This window comes from Lagopus leucura, unplaced genomic scaffold, assembly GCF_019238085.1.
Source record: "Lagopus leucura isolate 7727_CA_CO unplaced genomic scaffold, USGS_WTPT01 Super-Scaffold_806, whole genome shotgun sequence".
Lineage (NCBI taxonomy): Eukaryota > Metazoa > Chordata > Aves > Galliformes > Phasianidae > Lagopus > Lagopus leucura.
In genome coordinates this window covers 3,372,255-3,395,379 of record NW_024962260.1, presented here as the reverse complement: position 1 = coordinate 3,395,379, position 23,125 = coordinate 3,372,255, and the positions used below count along the sequence as shown (strand labels likewise).

The 23,125-nt window shown below is 52.1% G+C and overlaps 1 protein-coding gene across 1 annotated transcript; it reads left to right on the top strand.

Annotated features, from left to right (window-relative positions):
• Positions 1-526: 526 nt before the first annotated feature.
• RPH3A (rabphilin 3A) lies at positions 527-22,427 on the top strand. The gene is made up of 21 exons (XM_042866011.1): positions 527-576; positions 6,960-7,048; positions 7,431-7,445; positions 8,642-8,773; positions 13,233-13,362; positions 13,575-13,661; positions 13,916-14,081; positions 14,288-14,314; positions 15,118-15,240; positions 15,671-15,757; positions 15,850-15,897; positions 15,968-16,165; positions 16,789-16,868; positions 17,217-17,291; positions 17,926-18,035; positions 18,413-18,539; positions 18,761-18,817; positions 18,992-19,143; positions 20,020-20,101; positions 20,613-20,709; positions 20,832-22,427. Exons 2-21 carry the CDS (start codon positions 6,972-6,974, stop codon positions 20,960-20,962), a joined length of 2,001 nt encoding a protein of 666 aa, XP_042721945.1. The 5' UTR covers positions 527-576; positions 6,960-6,971; the 3' UTR covers positions 20,963-22,427.
• Positions 22,428-23,125: the final 698 nt, after the last annotated feature.

The window sequence follows — 23,125 nt, the reverse complement described above, 5'->3', positions numbered from 1 at the left end:
TCCCCAGAATTTTCTTGAAAGATTTGCAGCTGGGTCCTGCGGTCTGGGCATTGCAGGAGATGTGAACTCATGCATGAGGTTCAAGTTGGTCCAGGAGAATGCTCCCAGGTTGTGCTGCTTAAACCTGAATGCACGGAGCTGAGACCTGATGGGATGCAGCTGGGTTGGGGACGATGGAAGTGGTGTGCAGGGGAAGCCCCTGTGTGTGGGTGGGGAGGTTTTGATGGGGCAGCTTGGGGCTGAGTGTGGCCTGTGGGGTGGAAAGATGCCGGCACACCCGCCAGGGATGGAATGGGAGAGGGGTGCAGTGAGAGATGAAAATGGGGATGAAAAAAGGGAATAACGTGAGAGATGGGGATGGAAGAAGGGAATAATGTGGTAGATGGGGATGCGATGGGGACAGGAGGTGGGGAAGGGGGTGGGAGAAGGGAAGGCTGGGAAGGGGCTGCCGCTGGCTCTGCCCCGGGGCGGGCAGCGTTGCGGGGCCGCCCCGGCCGCGTCCCCTCCCCGCGCCGCCTCCGCGCTGCTCCGCAGTGCTGCCGGGGAGCCGCTCTGCGCCGAGCCGGGACGGGCCAGGTAAGGGGCTGAGAGCCGGGGTCTGCATTGCCCTGCTCGCGGTTGAGGGTCTGAGGCAGCTGCGGGGTCGGAGGACCCGGCTGTCCCCGAGCATCATGTTCCAGGACGGGCAGAAGTGCTGCCGACGGGGTTAAAAGAGGCAGACTGCGAGCTAGGATCGCTTCTTCATTTTACCGCTCCGAGTGGGCATGGGGTGAGCTCTGCTCTGGGCTCGGTCCGTGCCACATCGCACCCGGGATGTGACACAGCGTGGGGGGTCGGGGCGATCCCCTCCGGGGGAAACGGATGGGAAAGGATGAACGAAGGGGATCGGAAGGCAGGGAGCTGCCTGCTGGAATGCAAAGCTGATAACAGATGAACCATTTGCTTTAATTACTGGTATCAAAAGCCCGGGCTGCAGCTTAGCCTGAAAATAAATATTGTTAATGTAGTGATACCGGGGTTTATTTGATGGTGCATTGTTCATCTGGCGGGGATTTAGCGAGCTGCTCTTTGAGTGTAGGGGAGATCGGTGCTCAGCCTTTCCCTGGGAAGCGGCGGGGCTGCGGGGAGGGATTCTAGCAAAGCTCCCTCCAGCCCCGCTGGGAACGAGCATCCACGCATCCCTGCTTTGCAAAGCCTCCTTCAGCCCTTCCTCCTCCTTTGCACCGTGAAGGAAAGCAGAGCGCTGGGTGATCTGTGGGGTGCACCCAGCTTTTGGTGCCCGAGCATTGGGGTACTGTGGGATCCGAGAGAAGGGGACGCCGCTCGTGGCGGTGGTGGCACCGTCCTCCTGCCGCAGACCGGAGGCAGTGTCACCGCAGTGGCTGCCAATTAGTGGTGGCAGCTGATGAACCGCTCGGGGCACAAACAGCTGGTTAATTGCTCATTCCAGTTAAGCTGGGTAGGGTGCGGCAGGGGCCGGTACCCTTGGTGAGCTGTGGGGGTTGCTGTGCTGGAAGCTGTTTTAATTGGTACCCACGTGTTGGAGCTGCACCACTCTCCTCCTGCTCGCTGGGTGCGTTTGGGCTCTGCTGGATGGGATGAGGGCACAGTGATATTAATGAGGTGTGGGGCCTGCAACCTGCATGCATGGCATTGCAGCCGTGAACATCCCATGATGGGACGTGCATCCACCCCAGTCCTTCCTCCTGTTAGGAACTGCAGTGCAGACCCTGTGCTCAGCCCCTGCAAGGCAGTTTTGGGTCTGTTCCTGACTTCCCAGCAGCAAGCTGGACGTGCCACCTCTGAGCACTCTTTGCATTGCTGCATTTGCAGGCAGTTCTTGGAGCTTTTGCTGAACTTCTTTGGTCGCCTCCACCAGTGCATGGATCCCTGTGTTGGGATCTGTTCTGATCAAAATGTTGGGCGCTGCCTGGGTGGGAGCTTGGGATAATTGCACAGAACCAAAAAGATGTTTTCCCCTTGATGTGCTTCTTTGCCATTCATCAGGGGGAGTAATCCTGGTGACAGCTCCATGATGGCTTTGGGTTCACAGGGGAGTAATGTGAACAGATGTCATTCTGCTGCCTAACCCCATCTCTGGAGGTGCCTGAGGCCCTGCTGGATGGGCCCTGGGCAGCCTAATCTGGTGGGAGGCAGCCAGCCTGTGGCACAGGGTTGGAAAAGGGTGATCTTTAAGGTCTCCTTCAATAAAAGCCATTCTATTCTCTGATTCTCTGATTAACCCGAATTGACTGCATGCTGCTGGGATGGATCTCTGCCTGGAGAACAGTAGGAAGCTGGGAACTGGGGCTGGAGGGATGCCATGGGGCTGGGAGGGTGGGCTCGGGTGTGCCACGTGCTTGGTGGCCAGGACACACGGTGCTTTGCATTCACTGTGTACCCATCATCTGAGCATTGCTGCACCTGCAGACTGCAGGCACCGCTGCCATTCATTCACCTGCTGGCCACGTTTAGCCTTAATTAACCAAATGGTGCCAAGCTGCGGGATGAGCTTCCCTTTTCCCTGCCATGCCTGGCAGGGGCCAGAGGATGGCACGGCCCCAGGGTCAGGGCTTGCTGCTTCTGGCTCTTTCTCCAAAGCTGAATTTCCAGGGCTCCTGGACCGTTGCTTGTGCTGCAATGCGACCAGAGGACTTTGCACTGGATCCCACCTCTCTGCCTTGTGTTGTCTCACATCAGAGCTGCATTTCTAGCATTTACAAGTGTTCATGGTGCAGGTATCTGAGGGAGCTGGTCTGCATGCTCAGTGTTGTTGGGAGCAGATGGGTGCAAGCTGTGCCACTCCAGGAGCTGGTGCAGGAACCCCTGACTGAGCAGTATTTGTTCATGCACGGTGCAGGATGCATGCACACAGGGAGCTCTGCTCCTTCTGGACCTGTTTTCATCCTCCCATCCACCCATTCACCCATCTCTCTTTCCATCCATCATCACATCCATCCCACCTATCCACCCTTTCTGCCTGTTACTGGTGCCCAGTGCTGCCAAGTCAGGTTACCACTTCCACACAATTCTGCCTGCTGAGATCTGCATTTCATTTTTCTTTCTATTGAAGGAAAGTCCCTAACATAGGCAGTTTCCCAAAGTGTGAGCCATGAAGCAGCTTGCTTGGATTTACCCAAACCTTCTGCAATGATTTGTGCCTGGGATGAGCCAGAATACAAGTGCTCATTGCCCTGTAGGTGAAGTTTGGAGTTTGCCCCATCCCTGGAAGTGCTCAAGGCCATGGATGGGGTTCTGGGCAGCCTGAGCTGATGGGTGGCAACAAGCCCATAACACAGTTTGAAACTGGATGGGCTTTAAGGTCCTGTCCAACCTAAATCAGTATTTGGAGCGGCGTGGTGAACTCAGTGCTTGCACCATATTTGTGCTCTGGGTCCCCCATGGTGCACTCGGCTCTGCTGGGGTACAGAGACTGTAGGATCCCATGGAAGCAGCTGCTAGCAGGGAGCAGTTCAGCAGTGAAGGTGTTTTGGGGATGCAGGCGTGTGTGCTGAAAAACTGAGGTGCTCCAGGTTCTGCAGCAGAGCACCCGCATCTGCTCTGCTCACTGCTCAGCCGATGGTCAGCGGGTCACCGTTTCCTAAATTCCCCCCCATCGTCCCATGGGCACGGCACTGCAGAGCCCATTGGGCCACCAACCACTCATTTTCCCAGCTGGGTGTGAATCACAAGAGCCCTGAAGGACAGTGCCTGGCTGCACTCGAGCTCAGCCCTGCTTGGCACTGCCGCCCCGGGAGCGCTCAGCCTTGGCACCGCGTTGGCTTTTCGCTCGGGGTCTGGCTGCTGGCGGGGAACCTGGAGCTGCACCTTTCACCGGGTGAACGGACAGCCCTGAAATCCTCCACTTTCAAACCAGATTAATCGCATTAGGGCTTTGTCAATGCAAAAATTACCTCATCATTGGCACTGGCAGGTGGTGTAGAGCGGCAGACTTATTCAATATTTAAGAAAGCTGCATTGCAGAGCTGAGAAGGCTGGAGAAATAGGTTGCCTGTGTCAGTGTCTTTGCTGGTGGAAACATCTCTGCAGGCACCGTGAAGTGAGAAATGTTGAGCTCACCGTAAGAGCCTGATTATTGCACTGAGAGTCTTTAAAACACTGAATTTTTTGTTTTCTATGGCAGATATCCGTTGGGCTTTGGGTCACCCATACCGTGGGGACCCTCACTGCAGCTGGCAGATTGATGGTGGTGACTCCAGGTCCCTCGTGCCCCCCCCATGGCTGAAGTGATGTGGGGCGGGGTGGGCTCATGCCATGGGTCTCCCTATGGGGCTGCCCATGCTGGGTGCTCTGCTGCCTTACGGGTGCCATGCAGAGCAATGCTGGGAAGTGGTTCCATCACTTTTCATTTAGGCACGGCCAAACGCATGAGCTCCAGCATACAGAAGTAGCGGAGCACCACACAGCTCTTCCTCAAGGCCAGGAATTAAAACCCTGCTGCTGTTCCTGGCAGTGCTGGGGTGCACCAGGAGCGTGGGACCGAATGGTGCTGGGGATGCTCCAAGGTTGGGTTTTGGCTCGGTTTAAAGGATCTGGCAGGGTCATGCCAATGGTTTCTGCTCTGTCTGTGGTATCTGCGTGCGCTGTGAACAGGGGTCATGTTGCTTTGGATGGCCCTGGGTCTGGGTACCTTAGGGTGGAAAATTTCCATTTCATTAATGTCATCCAGATCACGGCTTGGACTGCCACAGCCTCTTGCTTCTTGCAGAGATCTGGGGCAGGGAAAGCCACGGCCAACTGATTTTGTTCTTTGCCGTGTGCTAAAAATGCACAACCAAGCATTAGGGCCAAGCAATAGTAGTTGCTGGAAGTAATGCAAAGTAGAGCTTCCAAATCTATTATTTATAGGCAAAGGGAAGGGCTCATGCACTCCTCCATCTCCGGGCTCCTCTGCATCCACACTGTGGTCTCTTTGCTGTTAGAAGGCTCCAGTGGGGGAAGTTTTCCTCCCAGCATCTCTGTGCCTTTTGCTGGGAAAACCCAGGGATGTTCCTCAGTCCCTGGTAAGGCTCTGCTGGGAACACCCCAGCCAACCTTGGGCACATCCCAGAGCATGACAGGACAAGCAACACAGGGGAGAAATCAGAGTCATAGAATGGCTTGGGTTGGAATGGGCCTTAAAGATCGTTGGGTTCCAACTCCCTGCTGTGGGCAGCGATGCCGACCATGGGATCAGAGTGAGGGGTTGAGTTCCCAGTGTTGGCCATAAATCGTGCTGGGAGCTTTGCTGCTGCAGTGCAGGTGTCGGCAGAGGCTGTGGGATGGAAATGAGCAATTTGCTTATTGAACCGACCTTGTCAATCAGCCTCCTGTTTTGGCAAAAAGCAAAGGCACCGCACGAAGCCAGCAGAGCTCTCGTTACCGCATGGAATTCTCATAGATGTCATCGTGAAGTTTTTGGGAAAACAGAGGTGATCCTCCACCCCCTGCCAACACTATGGGCCAGATGCAAAACAGGGACAGATGCAAAACCCCTGCAACGTTGCAGAGCAGGAAGCAGAGGATGGGGATAATTTTTCCCCTTTCTGGGCACAGTGCACACTTTCTCATCACTCAGAATTTGGGATTTCAGCTCCCAGCCTTCCCGCGGCCCCAACGTGAGACTGGCCCCCTACCTTACCAAGGTCCTATGCCTGTGCTTGGGTTGTCCTCTGGACCAGCCTTCATCCGTGGTGCTGCCATCCTCCTCCTCCTCCCCAACACAATGGTTTTGGCCCTGTGACAAGGCTCAGCCCCACCTGCATGGAGCTGCCCAGGGGAAACATCACCAAACTGCTTTCTCCGCTCAGCTGAGGATGTGGAAATGGCACCAGAAATAGCACCTCTTTATTTATTGATTCAGCCTGACCCAGTGTGCTCATGCTGGGAGGTAAAACCAGGACCAGCCATTGTGATCCAGGGTTGGTGGCTGCTGAAATCAGTAAGGAGGTCTGAAATCAGTTAAATCCATTTTTGGGGGGTCAATATCTCCATTCTTCTGGGACCCATTTGCAAACAGGCATCAACGTTCCTCCATCTGCTGGAACTCAAGGGGATGGGATTTGCTGATGTTTTCTGCACCAAGGGAAAACTGCAGCCCTGTCACCATGGGCCAGGCTCTGCAGAGGGGTTTGGGATTTATTGTCATTTTTTTCCCCAGCAGTGCTGCAGGTAGGAAGGAGCAATTCAAATGCAAGTGTTGCGAGCAATGCAGGCAATGCTGCGCTGCACCTCAACCTGCAATGGAGAGGTGGGGGGGACCCATGGATATATCTGGACAGACAAACAGATATATGGATGGACCCATGGATGTATGGATGGACTCATGGGCACCTCATTTGGCACCCACCTATGGGGCTGGCATCAGGCTGGGCTTTGCCATCCAGAGCCTCCTCAAGCGCCGTGCAATGTTGCGTTTTGCAGAGACTTCAAGATGCCAAAATACCTAAGAGGGAGTTTTGTTCCCCAGGAGAGGAGATGTGCTGCGTTTTGGGGGAAAGTTTCCCAGTTTGTATACATATATTTCTCTGTTTGGAAGGGAAACCTCCTCTTCCCTCCCAGCTCTGAAGCGTTGCAATTAATGCGAGGTCGGGCATCTCGTTAATTACATCCGCGCCGAGGGGAGGGCTGTGGGCTCTGTGCGTGGTGGCGGCAGTGATCGGCAGTTCCATCCCCATCCCTGCAGCTCTCAGGCAGTGGGATCGGGGCCAGGCGGGGTTATCCCCGCCCCCCCCCCCCCCGTACCACCCCCTCGCCACCGGCAGCTGTCTGCACCGGCTGCCAGCAGGAGGGTGACAAAAAGCTCCGCTGTATCCCGGTGGGGAAAATGATGGATGCGTCTCGTTGTGCCAAAACCCAGCGAAGCGATTTGACTGCCCGACGCGATGAGTCAGCGCTCGCCGGATGCTAAATAGCGCTGCTCCATGCCCCGCGTCCCCAACCCGTCCGTGTTCCCGCAGGTCCCCTCGGTGATGACCGACGCGGTGGTGGGTGGCAGTGCTGACCGCTGGATGTGCCCCGGTGACAGAACCATGTCCCTCAGAGCCAGGTAAGGGGGAGGGGGGTCCTCCATGAGGACAGCGGGCAGGGCGATGTCACCTTGCTGGGTGCTGGGGGGCGTCACACAGCAGATCTCTGTCCTGGTGGGATCAATGGGCATGGGCTGGTTTGGGGATTTGGAGACTGGTTTGGAGACAGGGAGAGTGGTTTTGGGACACAGGGTCTGGTTTTGGGACGCGGGACCTGGTTTGGGGATGTGGAGTCCGGTTTTGTGATGTTTCAGGACGTGGGGATTGGTTTTGAGACATGAAGAATGGTTTTGGGACATGGGGTCTTGTGGATGGGGATATGCAGTGGCCAAGCATAGGCTGAGCCACCTCCATTCTGTTCCTCTCCTCATCCTTGTCCCCTCTCTTTCCCTGTGCCTCCAGCAGCGAGAAGGAGCAGTGAGTATCCCACTTGATTTTTTGTTTATTTTTTTTTGCCCCATTGCACTTTAGTTGTGTTATAACACTCTGAAAAAGACAGGGAGGACCTCACCCTGGTTATAGGAAAAGCAATAATCTCTAGGAAGCGCCGCCTTAATGAATTTACGGTCTTTTTACCCTGACAAGCTCTGTAACTCCGGTGGGAACAGGGTGCCTGTGGAGATGCTCAGAGCAGCTCAGGAAGCACAAAAAGACCATTTTAACCCCAAAAGTGTCTCTCTCCAGCACTGCACATCCCTGCCATGATTCCTCCAAATCCTCACCATCTTGCATTCTGAGTCCCCCTTGGTGTCCCCACTCTGCTGCCAGCTGTAGGATGCAGTGTGGGAATTGAGGTTATGCTGCCTGGTACCCAGGTTGGGGCTGCTTTTCATGGGAACTTTTTGGGGAGGATGGTAACAGGGAAGCTCGCAGGTTTGTGGGGTTCTCCTGCTGTGGGTACCCCATCGCCATGAACAGAGCAGCTGTGGGAAGAGGTAGGATGGGGAGTGCAACCGAATGCAGCCCTGGCTGAACATGGGGATAATGGCAGAGGTTTTGGGAAGGAAATGTGTCTCTCCATTTGAAACAAATCTCTTGTTTTGTGTTCTGATGTTTTCCTGAAGTTCCCCATAGCAAAGGGAGACAGCGATGCTTGGGAGTCTGCTGCTGTAGGAGGTGTCCATAAAGCAAGGACCTGGGATCCGTGAATGTGCTCAGAGCCAGGTCCCCAAGTCTCAGTTTTCCATGGAGCTGGTCTGGAAACACCACCAAAGGGGGCAAAACCAGGAGTGCTACCTTCAGATTTCACACCTTTTGGGATCACTAATGGATGGCAGCCAGATGGGTTTTAATTTGCAGCAGCAGTCTCAGCCATGGGTTAATTATAATTAGTGTCTCCGTGGATTGCATGGAATCCAGTGAGAGATTGTGCTGGGGATGGAGGGATTCAAGGACAGGTGTGGCCTTGCCACGTGCACAGCCAGCAGGACGGGGCCATGGGGAGCTGAGCACATGGTGTTGGGAATTAGGGTGAAAAATGCATAGAACACACCCTGCAAAAACAGGAAATGGGAACATCCAGGAGGAGAGTATGGAGAATAGGGAAGGCTTGCACGATTTTTCCCCTTTTTGGGGAATGTGGTGCCTGGCTGCCCCCTGCTCTCTCCCTGCAGATGGGCAGCTCGGGGTGGGCAGCCCGAGAGGCAGCGCAAGGGAGAGGAGCTGACGGATGAGGAGAAGGAGATCATCAACCGCGTGATCGCCCGTGCTGAGAAGATGGAGGAGATGGAGCAGGAGCGCATTGGGTGAGCGGGTGCGGCGGTGGGATGTGATCTGGGGGCAATGGGTGCCTTCAGTGTTCCACCCAGAGTGATGCTGGGGAATTTCCGGGCTGAGAATGGATGGTCTTGTAGGTTTTTGTTCACCAAAAGACCTTGGCACATGCTCACGTGCTGGTGAATGGCACCTAAACGTGTGTATTCACAGCACTCTGCTGTTGCAAACTGCTCTATCTGCAGGCTGCAGCCTGTTGCCTCTTGACAACGCCAGGTTTGTTTTGTTTCCCAAAATACTCAGTTTGGAGCAGCTCTGAGCAGCTCCAGGACCCAAAGTTTGCTTGCATCCAGCACAAAAACGTGCCAAGCTTTCCTCTACTGCTTGTAGAAACCAGCTCCAAGTGCCTATGAATGGAAAGAGAGCTCGCTGCTGATTCATTCTGCAAAAGAGCTTACAAGCAGCATTTCCCCAGCTTTGCACATTTCCAGCCTGCTAAGAATTACTCTCAGCAGTGATGCTTTTTTGGATTATGTTCCCTGGAATGTTAGCAGTGAGGCAGATATCTTTTTTTTTCCCCCTTATTGTGCATTGCAGCAGATGTTTGCAGACTGTGATGTGTGGGCTGGAGGGGGGGGGATATCCTATGCCCATCCGAAGGAAATGGGTGAAGGATGGTACCCTGCACCCCTGGCCAGTTCCCCCTTCCAAGCAGGCACAGGAAGAGCCCTGCCAGCTTCTTCGTGCTGTTGGCTCCAGCATGAATTGGAGGATGTGCAGCAATGGAAATAGGGGATAGTGCCTATAGAGCATCACCCTGGAAGTTATCCAGGAGAGCTCTGTGTGTTGTGGAAGATGGTGCGTGCAGGGATGCAGCTGTTGAGCTTTGCATCCTTTGGGAGATGCTCTCAGAAAACCAGATTGTATGGGATCATGATGGGTTTTACGTTCCCCAAGCGGAAAAGGGGTCTCCCATTAAAAATAACAATAAAATAAGCAGGATTGGTAGATATAAAGAACAATTTAAGGGGTGCAGGGGGGTTGTCTTGCTCCCAGAGCCCTCGGACCAAACCCCCTTCACCCAGCAGCGGATCAATGCGTTCACTGGGAGATGTCTGTGGGGTCACTCATGTCAAACACAGCTGGGATTAATCCACAGCCAAAGCTTATTTTTAGCAGCAGGGCAGCCAGAGGGAGACGTGGGCTGGGCGCTGATTGGGGCTGTAGGACGGGGACACTTTGGTGTTGTTTTCTTGGCTGGGTCATCGTCTCATGGCAGGGAGAGATCTGGAAGGAAGAGCAGGAGCTGAATCACCTTCAGCAGCGATGCAGTGGGCTGATGGAGGGCTTCCTGCAGCTCAGGGCTTGTTATAAGGGATATCTTCCCCCCAAATCCTCCTACGTGTGGCTCTGCCTCCATCCTGTCCCTGCTGTCCCTGCAGCTCCCCTATCCCTGCCCCACGCAGGGTTACCCACTGCACTAAATGCTCCCCTGTGCCACTGCCATCCCATTAAACATCCTGTGCTATTCTTTCCTGCGTGGCAGCAGGGAATATTGCCAGTCCTGGACCATTGCTTGCTGCAGGTGCTCTCCCAAAGCATATTTATGGGGCCAGGCAGATGTTTTATTACCAGGGAAGTGTTTTACTGCTCTTATCTCAGGTGCATGTGAAGCATCCCAGATAGGCAGCATTGCTTGGCTCTATCTTGCTGCCATCAGCCACAAGCTCACACTTTTGGTGATGGATGGGATGCACTCCCTCCCTGCCTGCTGCCTTCAGGAACCCCAAATGTGGGACTTAGTGCCACCACTTTCTTTTCTTCCTCTGCTTATTTTATTTTGCTTATTTATTCCCTGTTTTAACCATTTATTATTAGTGGTGTCTCCTGCCCTTTGACTCAGAAGGATGGGTGCTTCGAAGGGCACATAGTAGTAAGGGAAATGCTGTGGTCCTAGGGACACGCAGGGGAATGGGATGGGGATGTGATGGTTGTTTGATGTGTACCATAAAAATCAGTGCTTGCAAGGCATGGAGAGGGAGGAAAAGTCCATGGGAAGGCAGAGATGGGTGGACACAGCCAGGGCAGGAGCACCACGAGATGCAGTGGAAAAAAACAAACCAAATTTGCTTTGAAATGCTGTAAATCCTGCTGCTGTTGGCAGCAGGACTGCAGCTCATGCCTAGCATGAGAGCACCTCTCTGTGCCCTGTGATCTCCTCCATCAGGTCCCAGCTTGCCTCCTTCTGCCAGCTTCGCCCCAGGACTTCGATTTTAATCTTTTATACCCTCCTCTCATGGCAGCATTTGAATCAGGAAAAAAGAAATGCCCAATTTCTCTGGCTTGAATGGATGTTTTAATTAGGCAAATGGGCTTCGTTTTAAATGAGCGCCACAGGTGTGTTTGGTGCCAGCTGAAGCACTTCCACTGGTTAAAAAACCTCTTAAGGAGCTCCTTCTGCTAAATGAGAGACAGGGAAAGATTTTGCAGCTAAATAATGAATCTCTTGAAATGTTAAGGATTTTTTTCTCTCTTTTTCTTTTTTTTTTTTTTTTTTTTTTTCCTGCTTTGATTGTGCCATTTGTTCTAGTTTCTATAATAAGTTTGTTTGGGCTTGCAGATTTCCAACGGGAAGCTGTCTCTCTTTGGAGCTGAGCTGTTGCAGCACAGGGGAAAAAAATGCAGATAAATGTGCTTTGCTGCTGAGAAAATGAAGGGTTTTGCTTCAGAAATATTTTCCCTGGCCAAGTGGGGACAAAGTGCTCGTGTTGCACATGGTCAGATATGGGGTAGAAAATCACCATGGCATTGACATGCAGCAAAAAGCCATCCTGCCATGGGCTCCTTTGTGACCCTCTGCCATGGGCTTAATTAAAGTAAGAAGTAGTTTGGGAACAATCAGTTTCTGGGTTTTAATGAGTGTGATGCTTGTTTATGGGATAATCCAGCTCTGCTGAAGTCAAGGGGTTTAAAATGACCCTATGCCAATGGCTCTGGCACCCAACTGGTTGCGTAGGAGGGAATCACGTAGGATGATCTGCAGAGCATTAAATGGATGCTCAGAGGAAGGGACAGACATCTTGGAAATAAAGCTGTAACAAAGAACAGCCTGCTGCCGCTGTGTGCAGGGAGATGATCCCGCTGCATGGAACCCATGAATAGGAAATCCACCATCAGGAGCCCATCAGTGGGAACCCATGAGTGGGAAACACATGAGAGGAAAACCAGCAGTGTGAAATAACAGGTGGGAAACCAACCAGTTGGAAACCCACCAGTAGGGTTAAACACATCGCCCACCCAAAGAAGCCATTGCAGCCACACTGAAAGGGCTGATAACCTCTGCTTCACCATGGAGCAATGAGTCCACGCTTTGGGTTTGGTTCAATGGCTGATGAAGAGCTCCCAGAGGCTCTTGGTGATCCCAACCAGCTGCTGAGGAGGCATTTGATGAGCTGTAGTAAAACGCCTTGGAGCACGCAACCTGTTTTTCCCCACTTGCTGCTTTTCCTCTCCAAGGACCCATGTAAAATGACACGAGTGCAAAGTGGGATGTGACATGCGGGATGTCGACCAGGGTTGGGACGCTGATTGTGAGCAACTGCAAGGTGCTGGCAGAGCCATCATCAATCTGCAGATGCCATCAGATGTGGGAAAACATCTCTTAAATGCCTTATTTTTCAAATGCACGTTGTGTTAGCATCTTTGTCAGATTGGGGTCATGCTGTGATGGGAGTGGAGAAAGACCCTGCGGGTAAGGATTGTGCCATTTGCTCCGGTGAACTCTGTTTTCCTCCCCTCTTCCTTTTTTCTCCCCGAGTGCCATCAATGATGCATTATTTTCCCCTTCCAGCACTATCTGTAGGTCTTGAATTCAGGGTTGGCACCTGCTCTCCTGTGGATGAGCTTTACAAATCCCCTTTGTGCTGCTGGGGGCAGCTGAACTGTTGAGTTTTGAGTTTGAGCTGCTCAACTGTTGGGTTTTGTTGGTTTGTTTGTTGTACGTTTGCAGTTAACAGATGTGTTTTTGCAGACTGTTCTCTGGTGGGTTTTTGGCGTTTTACTCAAAGGGCTGCAAATTATGGTAGACTATATGCAATATTTTCAGTAGAAAATGAGAAAATCAATTAATTCATTCAACCTTCTCACTAGAACCATTCCAATATTCTTCTCAATAGCAGGATGGATTTTTTTTATTTTTTTTTTTCCCCATTTGGGCAAAAGCTGCTTGGCTGACGTCAAACTGCTTTGCAAGGAGATGCTGACATTTGGCATTTTTCTGCACGTGTAGCAGTCGACATCAGCAGGAAAGTCAATAGGAGTGCAAATTATAGTAATTCCATGGGGGATTATAATATTGCAGCGTGCCTCTCAGGCTGCGTTCCCCCCTGTTGCATTCCCCACGGCTACAGCCTGCTGCTGAAAAGTAGAAGCTGCCCCAAGGCCTCCTGAGGCAGGGCTGCAATGTCCATGGTGACAATTTGTCTCCTCCAGGCGTCTGATGACCCGGCTGGAGGACATGCGCCGCAGCGTGCTGGGGGATGGCGTGAACCGCTGCATCCTCTGCGGGGAGCAGCTGGGGCCACGTGGCTCTGCTTGTGTTGTCTGCGAGGACTGCAAGAAGGTGAGGATCTTGTTATCTCTTCTCTTGTTTTTCCATCTCTCATTAGTCCATCTCCAGTTGTCTCATCTCCAGTTGTCCCATTTCCCGTTGTCCATCCCTCGTTACCCCATCCTTCGTTGTCCATTTCCCATTATCCCATCTTCCACTGGCCCAGGCCTAACATCCCCATCTGACATCCTTCTGCCCCACGATAATTTTCTCTCTCTCTACAGAACGTCTGCACCAAGTGTGGCGTTGAGACAACCAACAGCCGTCCCCACCCCATCTGGCTGTGCAAGATCTGCAGTGAGCAGCGGGAGGTGAGCGCGGCCACGTTCCTTAACTGGGAGCAGCACTGTTGTACCTTACCCTTCTCCTTCAGCATGGTTTTTATAGGATGCTCTGGGATAAAATGCCTTATTCTTCTCTTGCAAATAATCTCAGGGGCTCCTGGTTGTCACAGCAAGAACTGGATGAAAGAAATCAAAGAGTTGAATAAATAGCAAGAGGGGCTGTGAGGATGGGGATAAGGGGCTGTGTGCCCTCAGCCCACCCCCTGTCTTTTTTCCCCCAGGTCTGGAAGCGGTCTGGCGCTTGGTTTTTCAAGGGATTGCCCAAGCAGATGCTGCCCCAGCCGATGCCCGTCAGCAAGAGCAAGGTGCCCCCGGCCCCCAGTGAGCCCAGTCCAGCTGAGCCACCAGCCCCGGACCCAAAGCTGCCATCCCGCACACCTGGTCGGGGTAAGTGGCATTGCCCAGGGGTCCCCATCATGCTGAGCCCTAAAAACCGAGTGTCCTGACAGTCGTGGAGGATGCTATGGGTATTTTAAACGTCCCAGAAATTGCCTTGATATCCTCACTGCCTCTTGAAGGGTTTTTCTGGGGGGAGGCAGTTCTCTGGGTTTGTGGGATCCCTCACTGCTTCTCACTCTGTTTGTGCTCCCAAGGTCAGGCAGACGAACAGGACCACTGTGGTAAGCACCATGTGTGTCCCATGCCTTCTTTCAATGCCTTCCCCTGTGTAGATGCTGCCCAGTGGGGTTTCCCCTTCCAGCTGGTGCTGAGCTCCCTGGGACCTTCCCATGCACTGCAATTGAATGCTCTGAGCAGAGCTGCTGTCTCCTTATAGATGATGCTGCTCTCCTGCCATGCGGGGAGGATTTGTCCCAGCTGCTCCAGGCCCCCAGCATGCTCGCACCCTGCCCCTCATTTTCCTAAAGCTCTCTTGGAAAATGACTCCTTGCCTCGCCGTTTTCTCACCCGCACCCCCTCGCCTCCCTCCACAATCTGTTGCGTTTCACTTCTCCTTGCGCGCAGCCAAGGATAAACAGCCCATTTGTGTCACAGCAAAGATTTATACCCACGAGCCGGGTGAGTGCCGGGACCTTTTGCATCCCATCTGCGGGCTGCGATTCATCAAGGAGCAGCGGTGCGGGCGCCCCGGTGAGCGCGGCGGTGATTTATCCGCTCGGATGGCCGCCAGGGGGTGCGCAAATGAGACACGGGCAGCTGTCGCTGACATCCTGCTAATAAATAGCAGATGATTGGCAAACAGAAAAGATGATCTCCCTGTCCTGTAAGGTCATTAAGGGGTTGATGGGCACTGATGGATGTCCTTGTTTTCTGCCTCCTGGTGTCCCTATGATGCGCTGTGTCCTTTGGATGTTTCCAAGCGCTACATGCAGGCTGTGTGTGGCTCTTCCTTCTTTTCCTCTTCCTCCTGTTCCCCCAGGGGTGGGTGGGATGAACCTCACCGCCCTGTTTCTCACTCCTACAGGCAGTGAGGTGACGATGGCAGCCCGGGTCCGCAAGCCAGCTGAGGGCAGGATGGGGCCATGTGGCAGTGAAGACACGGAGAGCCGTGACCCCACCATCGAGAGTGGGGTCAGCAGGAGCCCTGGTGAGAGCCATGCGTTGCACACGGGTGTGCTCGTGCACACTGCTGGCACCGATCCATTTCACTTTGCTAAGTGGTGATATGGGATGAGCCCACTTGTCACTCAAGGGCTGAACTTGCAGAAGTTGATAAGGCTGGAAACGTGTGTGCTGGGTGCTGCTCTGAGGACAGACGCTTTCCTGTTTCTTACAGCCAGCAGGGATGAGGACATGTGCCCACGAGACTTGTAGCTCCTGCCTGGTGTGAGGGTGGAGCAAAGCTCAATGTTGTTTAGATTCAAAAGCAGAGAAGGAAAAATTGAGATCTGGAGGCAAAAAGGAGCAGGGATTCTCTGCGAGGCTGGAGGCTGTCAGCTCCACACCAGGGCAATGCTCAGCTCCCAGGCAGGATTGCATTGCTCCATCCCCAGTGCTGATCCTCCTTCCACTTGCAGGTGTGAAGAGAGCCAACTCCATGCAAACCAACTCCACACCACCCCCACGGCCACCCGCTGCCACTGTCAGGCCAGCAGCACCTGCAGGTAGGGTGCTGTGGGGCTCGGGTGGACACCCCAATGTCGGACTGGGAAGCGCATCACCATGGTCATCCCATTAACCATGTATCTACCCTCAGCGGCAAGACCAGGTCCTGGGGCAGCTGGCCGCATGCTGGAAACACAAGGTAAACGTTGGGTTCCTGTTGAGGGCCTGGGGACAGCGCACACTGGGGGCTAATGGGGTCTCTCCTGCAGCAAGCCCACCGCCGGGACCCCCGGAACCAGCCCATGCAGCCCCCAAGGAGGAGCGGGCTGGGGGCTACACTGCACCCCCAGCTCGGGATGAGAGGCCAGCCCGGCCCCCTGGAGCCCCACAGCCCCCAGCCCCATTGCGACAGCCACCCCCAGAGGAGGAGGAAGAAGACGCCAACAGCTATGACTCTGATGAAGGCAGTGCGTACCCAGGGGCTGGGGGATGTGTGGGTTTGTGCCACAAACACAAAGCCAACTGGAAAGTGAAAAGTGCTCTCCAAAACTTCAGCCCGTGATGCTTTGGGTACTTCCAAGTGTAGGAAGGACCTCAGAGCCTTAGGGGTGTCACTGTGCTTTGGTTTAAGCTCTTGACAGCTGGGTTGGGTGAGGGAAGGAGGATGGAGCTGCAGCCAAGCCCACTCCCATTCTCAGTTTTGCACCAGGTTACTCAGCTCTAATGGGTGCCATTATCTGTGCTAACCTTCCCATTTCAAGAGGCCCAAATTTGGCTGTTTGTCCATCCACCTGTAGGAAAGGCATGGTGGCTTTAGTACCTTAATGCCACAAGATCTCAATGTTTGGCCATTTACATCCCTAACAAGCGACTCTACTGCCTGAGGATGAGCATCCTTGGAGGGACACGGCTTCACCTCCTCAGCCTGTTCCTACCAAGGAAGCGTTTCTGCATCCTCAGCTCGCGCTGGGTGGTGATGCCCATAAGAAGCTTTTCCATCTAAGAGGCAAATCTTTCTCACTATTGCTGATTGGGGTTGCTTAAGCAGAGGTATTGGCTGGGGTTCTTAGGAGATGCCATTCCCATGCAGCCACGCTGGGAGCGCTGGAGTTCAGCCTGCTGTATGACCAGGAGAACAGCGCCCTGCACTGCACGCTCATCCGTGCCAAGGTGAGCCCTTCCCGGCCCCTGCCACACAGCATCCCATCATCTTGTGTGTGCGGTGCCACCGGACTGCACTTTCTTTCTCTGCCTTTCTTTCATGGATGTGAATCTGTGTCCAGCGCCCTGGGGCTGGGAGGGATGGAGTTGGATATTTTTTTTTTCTGCTTCTCGGCATCCCAGATGTTCAGAGCTGCTCTCTTCAGCCCCCTTCCCTCTCTCCACCCTTTCCCCCTTCCCTTTCCCCTTTCCCTTTTTTTCCTCCCTCCTTTCCCTTCTTTTCTCTTCTTGCTTCATGGATAGATCTCATCATTTCCCTACTCTGCTTAACCCTGTGTCTCCTTTATTATATTTCAGGGCTTGAAACCGATGGACTCAAACGGCCTGGCAGATCCTTATGTAAAGCTGCACCTCTTGCCTGGGGCCAGCAAGGTGTGTCTTATCCTGGGCTGGGTGTGCTGGCCATGGCCTGGGAAGTGAGTGGAGGTTTTCTAAGCGTCCGAGACCATGGCTTGCAGCAGACCTCCTCCCCTTGAAGTCTTGGTGTGGCTTCTCCCCTACACAAAACCTAATTATTACCAGAGTTTGAAAGTTTGGTTTGCTTTGCTTTGAAGTCATGGCATGTTCTAATTAGAGCTGTGAAGAAGGAACTCTAACTTATTTTTCCTTCCCATCGCATCAAAGCAAGCTCTGGAAATCTCCTTCCCCAGCCCAGTTGGATCCGCCTCAGTGGGGAAATCATTTGGGAATGCAGGAGCACGGTTGGCTCGGGGCTGCTGCCATGGCTCTGTGCTCAGGGTGCAGGGCTCAGTCCTACAGCTGAGCTCTGCCCAGGGGAACTGTGAGCAAAATGAGGGAGAAACCGAGAGCAAAAGCCTTGAATTGGCATTTGCAGGTTAACTTTGTGCACAGAGATGTGCTGGCTGCCTTGTCTCATGCAGAGTAAGTCCAAGTGTCATCATCAGGAAAGAGCTTAAGTCTTTGATGCCACAGCCCAGTTGCCTCCCATAAGCTACAGGTGCCCAAAGCCCTGGCTCAGGTGCCGTGTTGTCTTTTGGTGCTGTAGTCAAATAAGCTGAGAACAAAGACCCTACGCAACACCCGCAACCCAGTGTGGAATGAGACCCTGGTGTATCACGGCATCACGGATGAGGACATGACACGGAAAACACTCAGGCAAGTAGAGGAGCTGGGGCATTGCTTGGTGCTTGGCAGGATGATGCTGGGAGAGGGTATGGGCAGAGCACCTGGAAATGAAGAATTTGGGCTTCGTACTCTTAATCTTACAGTACACAGGTCAATAAAATGATTAGAAGTTCCTTAAAGTGTGTGATGTCTGAAGGAAACTTCTTACTCTTGTCTTCTTGCCTCTGCACACTCAAACATCCTGGCAGAGAAGTTCTGTTTTCTGGCCATTTGGCCAGAGGAAGGCAGATGTTTGCCTCTGCCCACCCTGTGGTCACCTTGCAGGAAGGTTTTTGTGTGGTTTTATGCTCCAGGTGTTGCTGTAACCTGCCTGTCTGATGCTCACTTTGCCCTTCTCTTTTCTCCAGGATCTCCGTGTGCGATGAAGACAAATTTGGCCACAATGAGTTTATTGGAGAAACTAGAGTTTCCTTGAAAAAACTCAAGGCCAACCAGAAAAAGAACTTCAACATCTGCTTGGAGAGAGTAATACCAGTGAGCTTCTATGAAATTTCTGCTACTGTTACTTTTGAGGTTGTTAACAACCGCTGTGTGAGGGACTTCATGGTCAACTCAAAAGTGTAGATACTGGATATAGTTGAGTCTTTTGGGGTGGGTCCCAAGCTACACCCAAAGCCTGGACACCAGGGAACCTTTTAGCCTTTCCCAGGTGTGGTCACTCATGGCAGTCCCTTTTCTTCCCTTCCCCATCCCAGATGAAGCGTGCTGGAACAACAGGCTCGTCTCGCGGGATGGCTCTGTATGAGGAGGAGGTAAGGACCCTCAGCACTTTTCACCCCATCTCTTTCATTGTAACCCTTTATTGAACCAGCAAGGGGTTGGTGCATGGCTACAAGTCTCCTTCATGTCTGTTTTGTCTCTTCTTTACCATTGCCTGGCTTCTGCTCCCTGCTTGTGTCCTTATCTCCAGCTGCTTCCCCTTGCAGGTGGATCGCGGTGGGGACGTGGAGGAGCGTGGCAAGATCCTGGTGTCGCTCATGTACAGCACCCAGCAGGGAGGCCTGATTGTGGGCATCGTGCGCTGCGTGCACCTGGCAGCCATGGACGCCAATGGGTACTCAGACCCCTTCGTTAAACTGTAAGTGAGCACCCACTGTCCATGACACACAGCCACGGGGTCACCGACTGCCCATGACATGGGGTCACCAGGAGAACACCCTCAGTTCTCCCTAAAATCCATGCAGTAGCACCTGTGTTGTGCATCTTGCGCATCTTGAGTGGAACTCCGCAGTCTTCCTTCTCAGTCTCTCTTTTTTTTCCTGATGTTTTCCATTTTCACAAACAGAAAAATGATGGCTTTCTATTTTTAAACCAAATTCCAGCACAGATCTAACAAGTGCCAACCATGCAATTTAATTTGGGTTCTGCAGCCCAACGTGGAGCATGAGCCCCTGACCAGTTCACATTCTCTGGAGGAAACCACCTTGGCTGAGATTGCTGGTCTGCACTTTGTTAAACACTGAGGGCTATTTTTAGCTTTTGAAAATATAAATCTGGCCACCAATGTATGCACTGACACATTCCTGGCCACATTTTCCATCAGCAGTTTTCTTTGGGAAAAGAAGACTTGGGACCCATTGCATTTTTTTTGAGGGACAGTGAGGGGCTGAGGGCATGGCCCCAGGTCAGCTTTCTGGTTTGAAAGTGGCACTGGTTGCTGTGAGCAAGGGAAATCTCCCTGCTGAGCTCAGCTCCCTGCAAAAGAGGGCTGTGTGGTTTCCCATATGTAGTCTGGCAACACGAGGAGAAAAAAAAAGAGTATTTAAGATTTTACTTCATTTTACATTTATTTGAGATAATTTTAGAAGGTGGGAAGGGAGACTGGCTAACCCATTTCATTGCCTTAAATATCTCTGGTTGCTTTCTTTGAGTCCAAAAATCACTCTTTCTTGGTAGCATTCAAGCTCACACCCTTCTCTCAGTTGAATTTTGTGCTATTTTCTGTTGCCCCCAGTTGGCTGAAACCTGACATGGGAAAAAAGGCCAAGCATAAGACCCAGATTAAAAAGAAAACATTGAATCCTGAGTTTAATGAGGTAAGGATGTATGTAATTTCCCTACCATTAAACCAACCTTAGTGGTATTTACAGACCATGGGCAACCTAGAATTGCTATGGGTGGGATGGGCACCCTGACCCACTGTGGTGATACATTTCTCTGGCTTTGGCCGCCAATCCAATAGGGAATTCTTGCCAGGCTCCTCCTGCACCTCCTAGGGAAGTGTTGTGGCTGCAGGTTTTGGGGTTTCTGTGATGGGGAACATGCAGGAGGCTCAGTTAGATGCAAGGAGTGAACTATACAGTTGGACGGGATGATCTCAGTCATCTTTCCCAACCTTAATGATTCTGTGATTCTATGATTCTGACTTGGCTTGTGGACTGTGCCACCATTCAGGGGGAAGAGCATCTGCTCTTCACTACTGCCATTTAAATATCTTCTCCTTGTTTCTGAACTCAGGAATTCAGGATATCTGCAATTCTTTACAGCAGTTTTCCAGGGATGATTTCCTTGCAAACATGGGGTGATGTGGGTGTTCTCCCATTGCAGGAGTTTTTCTATGATATCAAACACAGCGACCTGGCCAAGAAGTCCCTGGACATTTCTGTCTGGGATTATGATATCGGCAAATCTAATGACTACATCGGTGAGTGAAGATCTCCGTGTGGTTGGGTGCCCCATACAGAGCTGGCTCTATGGGTGGATGCAAGTGCTTTGCAGTGGAATATCAGCATCAACTCTGAATGTTCCCTCCTCCCCTTCCTGCAGGCGGCTGTCAGCTCGGCATTACGGCAAAGGGGGAGCGCTTGAAACACTGGTATGAGTGTCTGAAGAACAAAGACAAGAAGATTGAGCGCTGGCACACCCTCCAGAATGAGAACCACGTTGCCAGTGATTAAAGGCAGCCACAGCTCAGTCCTGCACCCCTCCTGTGGGTCTGTCTGTCTTCCAGTGCAGCCATGCCTTGCTACGCGCCCTGGGCAGCACCGCTGCTCTGCCTCCTCCAAGCATCCTTTGTGCCCCAGTCTCACCTCAGTGTGAAAACAAATCCAGATCTTTTATATTCACTTGCTTTTCTTTTGGGTCATCCAATTATCCCGGTGTGCAGTTTTGTCAAGCAATAGTTACAGTGCCCATCCCTTTGCCTCTTTCTCTGTAGTCTCACGCGTGCTGCCGTAGTGTTGGTGTGTGTGACAGCACGTGTCCCATTGCCCCAGCTCACTGCTCCATCCTAGTGCAGGATGTATGGCCCCTGAATCCACTGCACTTGGAGCACGGATGTGGCAACAGTGGATAGTTCTGCTTGCTGGGTGCTGATACTGAAAAATTTGGCTTGATGTGGGTTGTAACTATCATTCGGCATCCAGAGCATGTGTCACAGATGTCACCCTGTGAGCACGGATTGAGCTTTTGATTTGCTCCACGTGGGCAATATCGCAGTGCATCTTTCCGAATTTCTGCTGGGAAGATCCACCAGCTGTACAACACTGGTAGACACATGCAGGGATCCATCCTGTGCTTGCAGGGAAGCATAGGCTGGGGCTGGTTAGGGTGAGCTGAGGGCAGCATGGGGCTTTGCTGCTGTCCTGCTGTCCACTGCAGTTGGGCTGCCCCAACATTGGCTGCACCGTGCAGGAGGGAAGCCAAGGGAGAAGAAATTTCCCACCAACTAGCTGTTATGTTCATAGATTGTTGCTTTAAAATACCACAAACACTGACAGCAGCTGCCACAGATAGAGGTCTTCCAACTTTTTCGTTTTTGGATGCGTATATTTTTTGGTTATAGTTTTTGCAAGTCTGCACAAGATCTGTTGTCTTCAAGATCTGTTGTCTACAAGCTGTGCTTTAACGATTGTCTGGAGGTGTTTTCTTTGCTGTCTCTAGCAGAGAGCCGCAGTGCTCTCAGACTGATGCCCTTCATTTCTGTTCCCATCCTGCTTCCCCTGCTGTCTCCGGACAACCTCAAGCATAGCAACATCACTGAGCAGTGCTGGGCTGTCCTTTTGGTCAACCACAACCCGCGCATGCTGTGCAAAACCCGGCTCCAGCCCCTCTGGCTGTGCTGCTGCCCCATGCAACTCGCTGCTGTGTCCTGCTGTGCTCTAGTCCAGCTGTACTGCAGAGCTTCCTTGTCACTGAGATGAATTATTTTCCTATTCTTGAAATATATATATATATATATATTTAAAATATTTTTATTTCCGTAACCCCCAAGGAATGGGGGAATGCTGGGGAAACTTCTGAAGTTACCTTTAAAAAAGAACAAATGAAATCAAATCTAAGCAATTCCTTTATTCCGGCCATGCAGCAGCCCACCCTCCTTTGTGCGTGCAGAGCTATTAAATTAAGGTTGCTTTTACCGAAGTAGCTTCCTCCTGTGTCCTGTATCAATGTGCCCTGCTCTCCCTTCAGACAACCGATGCTCAACTCATCTCTTGGCACCCATGAAAATAAATAAAGTGCAACTTGCTGGTCCCACTCTGGGTATTGTGCAAACCACAGTCCTTGTCTCTGTTTGCCACCCTCCTCTGAGTTTTTTTCTGATGGTAATTTCTGCCCTGAATGACTTTCTTTTCGTTGTAAATAAAGCATGCACGTATGGATGGGGAATGGTACAGCAACAACAAAAAGAACAAAATGAAACAAAAAGCCTCTTCTACTGCTGTTTGCATTCCAACTTGCATGCAGTGATTTTACAGCAAAATATCAGTTTACAAATATTAACAGAAAGAGAAAATGTTACACAGGAACTAGAAATACTCCAGTCTTCCGCTGCATGCAGCACAACATCCTCTCTTGGTGTGGTATCTAATAAAGTGAGACTATTGGAAAAGAAAAAAAAAATAACGGATGGTTCTTGGCTTCTTTCATTCCCTATGAGAATAGGAACACATGTGGGGGGGATGGGTGGGATGGTCATGTTTGTACCCTATCCCTGCAGAACAAAGAGCTCCCAGTGCTGCGGAGGTTGGCTTTCCCTCCTGTGCAATGGGGTTGGTGTGGATTTTGGTGAAAGATGGGGATTCTCCATGGGAAGCACTCTCAAAGTGTTCATGGGCTCT

Bases quoted from the DNA above. Each gene is read 5' to 3' on its own strand.
- RPH3A (XM_042866011.1), top strand. From the start codon at position 6,972: ATGACCGACGCGGTGGTGGGTGGCAGTGCTGACCGCTGGATGTGCCCC. The intron at 15,898-15,967 runs GTAAACGTTGGG...TCTCTCCTGCAG, and splicing joins CCGCATGCTGGAAACACAAG to CAAGCCCACCGCCGGGACCC. The intron at 17,292-17,925 runs GTGTGTCTTATC...TTGGTGCTGTAG, and splicing joins TCTTGCCTGGGGCCAGCAAG to TCAAATAAGCTGAGAACAAA.